Here is an 8,398-nt window from a genome sequence, read left to right as displayed (position 1 = left end):
GGGGGGGACGACAAGACAAGAGAGGTTTGTAGTTCATTCTGGAGAGAACTGGTAGCTTACAAAACCATTCAGCAGCCCAACTGGGTTACAGATTCCTAGAGCAAGTAAGGTGAGAGGGCCCTATGATATCATCTAGTACTAATTCAATACCTTCACCTTACAGAAGCCCAGACAGAAGTGGACTCGCTCAAGGCCTCATGACAAAGGAGCCGAAAAAGCAGAGAGACTCTCTGGGACTCCTCCGAGGGGCTCCCGGGGCAATGGGTCCTCAGCTGGCAAGCACGGGCAAGCACGGGGTACCTGGGCGTGTGCAGGGGCTCCTCACCTTCCTGGGCACACAGCTCAACTACACATTTGCGCGTTCCCCCCCCCCCCATCCTACCCCCTGTGGCATCTGAGTTCTTTCTGGCCCGTAGAATGTGCTAAAGGTAATGTTCATCATCTTCCATGACCTCTTCCCCCCCACCCCGCCCTAGCCTCAGCCTGCCTGCTGGAAGATGCCAGTGTGGCCTCGAAGCCACCAGATGGAGTCACAGGACGGAAGCATCCTGGGTTCCTGAGTCACTGCTGGGAGGGGAGATGCCCGCCGAGGAACCACCACCGTGGGCTTGCGGGACTGAGAAACAAGCTGCTTCTGTTAAACCAGTGAGACTTTTACTACATTACAATCAGCCTACCCTAATCCACACGCATCTTGCCACATCCTTTCTATTTTCACAACCAGGACAACTCAGTCTAATGGAGCCAAAGTATGATAAACCCCTCAGCCCCCAGGCCAGACCCGGCTGAGAGATGCTCTGGCTTACCATTGGTCCCGGGGCTCCGTGCACTCCAGGTTCACCCTAAAGCAGGGAGACAGAACTTGTCATTCAGAGGGACACAGCCTGCGGCAGGAACAAACATGGGATGCTGACGCAGATGTGTGCCTTCAGGGTCTGGTGACGTGATTACCTTTTTCCCCTGCAGCCGTTCCAGAGGAATGTCCCCTGTCAGGATGGCACCTGGCTCTCCCTTCTCGCCCTGCAATTCAGAGAACCTTTCGATGAAGTGGGCCCCCCTCCTCACTGCCTCATCTGGAGCCTCCCTCGGCCCCCGCAGTCCTGCAGTCCCGCCCCCGCCCCTCCAGCCCCACCGCTCTGTCACTGGAGAGAGAACTGCAGCAGCCTCCTGGGGGGTGCCCTCTGGGTCATCCCCTCCATACACCACAGGACCAGGCAGGGGTCCTGCAAGCCCCCCCAGAGCTCCTGCTGCTGACAGATCTGCATCCTCACCCCCTACCCTCCAGGAGCCAGCCTGACGAGGCCCTCCCCACCTCTTGCTACACAGCACCCCTCTGAGAACCTCTGGCTCCTAATTTATTTGGTGGCTGGCTTTCCTAACAATCCTTATTCTTGTTAAAACCTCTGCAACTGGTAAAGAGACAAAGGTATGAACACCAGAAGCCTCTCTCAACACAGAGGCCTTGTGTCTCCATGTGGAACTTTGTCCCCTAACTCCAGGATCCTGTGCAAGCCTGATCAGGGCAAAGTTATCTCAGATGCTGGGGAACTGGGGAGATGGGTAGACTGGTGGCAAATCCTGCCCCGAATCCTGTCCTCAGCAGAGCCATCTACTTATCCCAGGAAGCTTCCAAGAAGGTATCTGTGCACAGAGGAGGCCAGGTGGAGGAACCCTCTGTATCATTCTGAGGCTTTGGCTCGGAACTTCAGCGCTGGCCCCTGGGGGCGGGGCTGGGCCCCGTTGAAGTCTCCCTTCCACGGGGCCAGAAGCAGCCAGGACAGCGTCTTCTGTCCGTCCCCCTAAGGCCGCACCTCATATTCGGACCTTACCGCTCCGCTGGTGAGGGACGGCAGTCCTGAGCACGGCCGCAGCAAGAAGGACAAGCACAAAAGCGTTAGACGCAGGGCAAGAGAAAGTGTGTTTGCCGTGAGGGCTGGAGCATAGCTGGCTGGGCGCGCATCCCAGTTTTCAAGATGGCAGGAGATTAGGGCGATGGCGTGCAGGTCTCGCTAGAAACTGTGTTTAAGGCAAGAACCACTCTTGCTTGACCAGGTCTCCTCCCAAGCCAGAGCAGCTGCTTGCCAAAGGCCCAAGGCAGCCAGAAGCATCCCAAGACATCACCCCATGTGGCGCCAAACTTAGACCCCCAGCACACTGCACCCCTCCTCCCTAAGACTGTGGTTCAACACACGCTGGAGCCTCTGCTGGGGGGCCAGGGTGAAATGGTGGGGGAGGAGAAAAGAGACAAGCTTAATGCTCCCTCCTCTTGAAGACATACCCACCCTCCGAGACTCTCAAGGCAGGCTCCGGGGCTGCTCCTACCGGCTTCGCACAGACCTCCAGCACAGCAATGGCCACACTTTCTGTTGGCTAATTGCACGTCTGCTCCTCCTATGTTACTTCTGTGTCCCTAGTGCCTACTCTGGGAAACTGGCTGGCACACCCCAGGGAACGGATATACGACGGATGAGTACACAAAGGGACAGATGAATCAATGACCCAGTCCCCAGTCATTGCAATCTGTGTAAGGATGTCACTCTCCGCCTTATCTATAAAAACCAACTGGGGAGTTAACTCTAAGAGGCAAATGTGGAAGGGTATAAAGGTCCCTTCAGTGTCCTGGGGGCTCCAAGGACATGCTTTGCATGCTAAATATTTATTCCACAGCTTTTGGACCAAGACTGCCATCCAAATGCAGAATGCCCAGCTTATAATTTCTAAATATTAGCATGCATTGTACTTATTAATTATATATTCTTTCATCCAATAAATGTCTTGGGTTCCATCTGTGTACCAGGACCTATGCTAAGCACTGGAAGTATAGAAAAGAAATTGGCACGTGGCCTGCCCTCAGGGAACGCACACTCTAATGGGGGTGCCCAACAGGGTAGTTAGACAAAGCACAGCACATGTGACAACAACATTCAAGGCACATTGAGTTCTTTTCCAAAACTGTGATGAGGACCAATTTCTCCACCCATGGCCCACCTACACCTTGGAGGACCATGGAAATTAGAAAAGTTAATAGCTGGGGAGTGACTGCTAATAACTCTGGAGTTTCTTCTTGGCACGAAAATGTCCAAGAATTCGGTAGTGGTGATGGTCACACAACTTTGTGAATATACTAAAAGTCACTGGACTTTACAATCCTTTAAGGAGTGGATTTTGTGGTATATGGATTATAGCTCAGAAATTTTTAAAAAGTTAACTGCTGCTTTCAGCCAACTGGAAATTCTTAGCAAATTCTGGAGCATGATCTCACTCAATACCTGGCTCCCTCTTACCTGTTCTCCTTTCAGTCCTGGAAATCCAGGCACACCGATGTCACCTTTTGGTCCTCGAGGGCCCTGGAAGGAATCATCAGGTTTTTTTGTGACTTGTTAAGACGAAAATGTCTTAACCAAATGGAAGTATTTTTTTTTTTTTTCAAAAAGTACAAGGATAGAGAGTGTCATTCCACCGGTGGGAGGAAGTGACCATGAGCCATGAAGTTGTGGTCTGGTGGAAAGTAGACCTCACTGAGTGCGAGCAGGCCTGGGGCTTCCTCCGACAAGCACGGCTGAAACAGCCTGGTCCTGCTGCCTCTGCTGGCCCCGTGGGTCCTTCCAGGCCATCCTGCAGCCGGCCTCCACCCACCATCCACCTTCCGTAACCCCTACTTCTTCTCTGGCTCCCTACCATTTATGGGATGGGATCCAGACATCCCAGCCTGACACCCAAACCCAGCCCAGCCAGCCTTGGCACCTCATCCCCTGCTCCCCGTCACCCCACCAGGTGCCTTCCCCTCTGCGCCTCCACCCATGCCCTTCCCCCTGCAGGAACGCCCATCCGCCCCTCTACAGAGCCAAGTTCTGCACACCCAGCCAGAGGTGACCTCTTCTCAACTCCAACAGACACTGATACTTGTGACGATGACTCATAGCCAGATGTCTGCCCCAAAAAGGCTTACACGCTTTACTGCCATGGAGCTTTGCACTAGGCCTGTCCTCTCTGCTGGGTTAAAGGGTGAGTTACCCACAAGAGCGGTGGCTTTCAAATATTTGTTATTATTATTTTTTAGCAATGAAGCTCTTTTCTTTCCTTTTTTCAAACAAGACTTCAGTGAAAACCCAATATATAAAATATGTCAAATGGAGCTTTTTTATTGGAGGTCAGGGGACCGGAACCTGCCTTTGTGGCCCCCTCTTTACTCCCTAAAAGTGGCCCTGGAGGCTGCCTCAGGAACACAGAACTACTCATCTAGAGGAAAACGTATTCTGGAACATGCCACCAGTTAGCAGCCAAGCCAGGGCCAGAGCTCAGAGGTGTGGCCTCTTCTTTCCCTAACGAAGAGGCGTCCTCCACGGCTGCCACTCTCTCTCACGTGTCTAAGGTCTAGTTCATACGTATTTTCAGTGTCATCATCGGATATGTTCCTTTTACAAAATGTAAAAAGTTCAGAAAAGTAGAAAGAAATAGAAAAAAAAATCGCTTATAATTCCACCATCAAGAATAAATTTATGCCGCAGTTTTGATAAATTTCCTTCATTTATCCGGAGACAGTGCATAGGCCTGTCGGCATTGGGACCTTTCGGAGCTGTAGTGTCTTGGAGAAATCATGTAGATTTCACTCTGGAGCCCTGAGCTTCAGCACATGCTCAACGTTTTAGATAGAACTGATCACTTTCTCCACAGAAATGCACATGCACCTTCCACGGTGGAAACCCCAATAGTGTGCACACAGACTATGGATTGTTGGACTTCCAGTCTGTGATTCTCCTTCCCCCATCCTCCATCGCTACCATCTTCTCACTTCAGGAAACCGACCTGCTGGGACAGTATCGACCATATCTATCTATCTATCTGTCTGTCTGTCTATCTATCTATCTATCTATCTATCTATCTATCTATCTATCATCTATCTATCTATCTTAGACTGAAATGCTTGACTCATCCACTTGCGTTCACAGAAAGCCAATCACTGGCTCTGGTTTCTGCTGGTACTGTGGGAGAAAGAGATAAGACCCAACCTCCACAAGCTGTTCACAGTAAAATCGAGAAAAAAAGACAAGGACACAAATAACTGTTATTCAGAGCAGAAAAGAATCACAGCAGAGCTGAAAATAAAGCCTATGGGACTCAGAGGAGGAAAGGATCACTCCAGGTGGAGGTCAACAAGGATAGGTTACATGCACAAGATGGCATCAGAGCTTGGTCATGCAGAAAGGGAATGGCATTCCAGGTGGAAGGAACAGAATGAACACAGATCCAGGGCACAGAGGGAAAAGGTCTATTATACTTACTGGAAATCCTGGCAGCCCAGGTATGCCCTCCGGACCCTGTGACATACCAAAAACCAAGCAGGCGGGTTAGGGGTAGCATTTCCAGAGCCAGCAGGAACACTGTGCCTCAGGGGCCCACCCCTCCCAGAACCTCTCAAAGGCCCAAGCATGTTCCTGCGGAGGTGGGGGAGGTGGGGGGATCTCATGATCCGTTTGTAGAGGAGGATGCCGAGGCCCGGGAGGGGAAGGAAACGTGCAGAGTCATACGGCTAGTTAGTGACAGAGCCAGAAATTGTGCCCAGGAGCCCAGAGGCCCCACTCCCACCCCACCCCAGGCAGGACTCTGCATTTGAAGTGGCTGACTCCTGCTCTGTGAAATCACTCAGTGTCAACCTCCACACATGTTCTTGGAGAATAACACCCTCATTTCTGAGGAGTGGGCCCAAAGAGTGCACTGAGGTATTTGGGAGTGGGAGTGGGGGCGTGCTGGTGACACTCAGTTCTTCTCCCTCAGAGAAGAATACACAGAGAGTCTGTGGTTCCCTCCCACACTGGCCAGGGCTCTGCCTGCTGGCTCAGGTACCCACGTACTCATTAAATGTCTGTGAGTTTGGCAGAATACATGAAGAGAGACAACTGGATAGCAACACATTTCTCAATACCCTATCTATACAGTGGGGTGGGAAAGCATGAGGGTGCTGGCCAGGACTTGAGTCCCTTCAGGGAGGGAAGGGCCTCTGAGTAGGAAAATCTTGGCCCTTCATTAGGACTGAAAAGGACCCTTGAGGGCCTGGATTTGCTAAGGGGAGGACAGGGATTGGTGGGGAAGGTGGATTCTAGAGGTGGGGAGAGGGAGAAGAGGTGGGGGCAGACAAGGCCCAGGGACTCTTAGAACAGAGAGGCCAAATCTTTGATTTGAGCCTGTACGTTGCTTTAGTAATAATCCACCTAATACCCTAAACCTATAATAGTTTGGGAAATACCAAGACCCCCTGTGAGATGACTTTTGCTTGACAGCTGGTTTGCTTTATGGGTTGATTACTGGGGTGTTTTGAGTGATTTTCCAGAAATCAAGGAAAGGGAGCCCCAGTAGATGTAATGCAAAAGAGACAGTGGAAGGACCCACCAACAGAGGTCACCCAGCAGGAAAGACTGGCTCTAGAAGCCTAGATATCTGCAGAAGCCTCGGGAAGAGCACCAAGGTCCCCCAGGACATGGGTGGTGGGGGTCCAGGCCAACCTCAGTGGGGACTGCAGGGGTGGGTGACCCCTGAAGACATCTGGGCTGCCCAGCTGTGGAAGCATAAGCCTCAGTCTCCATGTGGGCTTGCAAAGAGTGCACCATTTGCAAAGCAGGTCCACACGCACCAACCTCTCACGAGCTGCCCCAGAGCTGGGGAGGCATTATCAGAGAACAGGCTCAGAGGCTCAGGGGGTGTGTGGCAGATGGGCTGGAACCCCAAGGCTCCTCAGAACTCTTTCCTCTCTCCCCAGCTGTCACCAGCACATGCTGGGAGGTGCAATGGGGATGTATGGCACAGACTGCAGGAAGAAGCTTCCTTCCTCTTAGGTCCTGTTGTGCCATAGACCAACTCTGTGGACTCACAGAGATACTGTAGCTTCACTGAGTGTTCCTGATCCCTAACAGGGGGCTAGAAAGACTGAAGCAAGTCATGTTCTCTCCTTGTGCACTGGTTTTCCCATTAGCACAAGGTTAGGTCTCTTTAGGCTCTTCCCATTCTATGAAATGAGATCATGTTAAGAAAAGCAGGCCAAAGCCATCACATGGACATCAATGGGTTTGTTACTTATGATTCTCTGATTTCCATGACACATACTTCTGATACATGAGACTGGAAGCTTCCACTGCATTGGACAAAACTCCCCGATCAAATTAATGTAATAGCAACTTCTCAGAAATGCAAAGTTCTTTTTCCATTCTATTCTGATATATTCTAGCTCCAGTGCTTCAGGAGCTAAAAGGGCTCCAAACCGACCCAACTTCATTTCCACAGGGGCATCTGGGTAGGACCCTTGCTCTAGGGCAGCTATGGATACGCACCGGAGGCCCAGTGAGCTCAGGGATGTCCGAGAGATTCACGAACCCATGGGTGACGTTGCTCAAGGACTGAAGAGAAAGCAAACAGACAATGAGACAGAGGGCGGCACATGCCCACCCTGCTCCTGGCAGTGGAGGCTGTAACTGAAGTCACCGCAGCATGACAAAACACAGGCGGACATGATAACACCCTCAACTCGCTGCCAACACATCCATCCCCTCCCCCACTTCTTATAAAACAGCCCTGAGCTGCTGTAGCACCTTCTTCTTTCAGTTAACCTTAAACTTGCACAATACGTGAATGCCTGCTCTTTTAAAATTTTAAACACCCGTCCAGATTTTTAAGCGCACACACACACACACAATCTCCACAGTAAGCTTACAGTGTTGGCAGTGTGTGTGTGTGTGTGTGTGTGTGCACATCTGTGCTTGTGTCCACGTGCCTGTTTTACATAAAAGGCATCAGGCTGTCTGTATTATTTTTCCACTTCTTTTCTCCAACCCTACAGCATGGCCATCCTTCCACGTGGAACTGGCGGTATGGACATTTTTAGTTTTAAGGGATTGCTAAAGAGCTGTCTAAAGGGGCCGTACAATTTACACTGTCGCTAAAGCATATGATATTAACTATTTCATCACACCCTTACCCATGCTTGATGTTTTTAATCCCCCTCCCTTTTTTTAAACTCTAGTCATCCTTTTTTCCTAGTTATTTGGGACTTTTTATCTTTCTGTCATCTACCAGTGTGACATCGTTTGTCTCCAAAGGGCCACAGTTTTTCACCAATGTGATGCCCTAACATGAAGGGGACCTTGCTCTGGTCTCAAGCACATCCCAGCCTTCTCTACAAATTTCCATCACTCTCCATCCCCTCCACAGCCATCAGCTCCCTGTGCCTTGGACACACTCAGGTTTTCTCTTCTGAGCTGTGGCTCAGGTGTGCCTGCCACCTGACTTCTGGAAGTTCTGTCCTTCACACTTACCTGGTAAGATCCTTCTCAGCTCTCAAGTCTCCACTCAAAGGTACTTCCTCCAGAAAGTCTTCCTTAATTTCTCATATCCCAAAACATCTTCCTTA

The 8,398-nt window shown here is 50.8% G+C and overlaps 1 protein-coding gene across 3 annotated transcripts in view; it reads right to left on the bottom strand.

Annotated features, from left to right (window-relative positions):
* The window catches only part of COL15A1 (collagen type XV alpha 1 chain), a 102,634-nt gene that overhangs the window by 24,596 nt on the left and 69,640 nt on the right, over window positions 1-8,398 (bottom strand). For all 3 annotated transcript variants that reach the window (XM_081803262.1, XM_081803260.1, XM_081803261.1), the window contains 5 exons: window positions 7,323-7,388; window positions 5,283-5,318; window positions 3,285-3,347; window positions 952-1,020; window positions 807-842 (listed from right to left, as the gene is read on the bottom strand). In XM_081803262.1, coding sequence (XP_081659388.1) covers window positions 807-842; window positions 952-1,020; window positions 3,285-3,347; window positions 5,283-5,318; window positions 7,323-7,388 — 270 coding nt within the window. The remainder of the gene's footprint in view (window positions 1-806; window positions 843-951; window positions 1,021-3,284; window positions 3,348-5,282; window positions 5,319-7,322; window positions 7,389-8,398) is intronic.

Source organism: Leptonychotes weddellii, chromosome 14, assembly GCF_054177405.1.
Source record: "Leptonychotes weddellii isolate Sample4059 chromosome 14, ASM5417740v2, whole genome shotgun sequence".
NCBI classification, from domain to species: domain Eukaryota; kingdom Metazoa; phylum Chordata; class Mammalia; order Carnivora; family Phocidae; genus Leptonychotes; species Leptonychotes weddellii.
The sequence above is the reverse complement of the archived record's forward strand: the minus strand, read 5'-3'. Positions and strand labels throughout refer to the sequence as shown.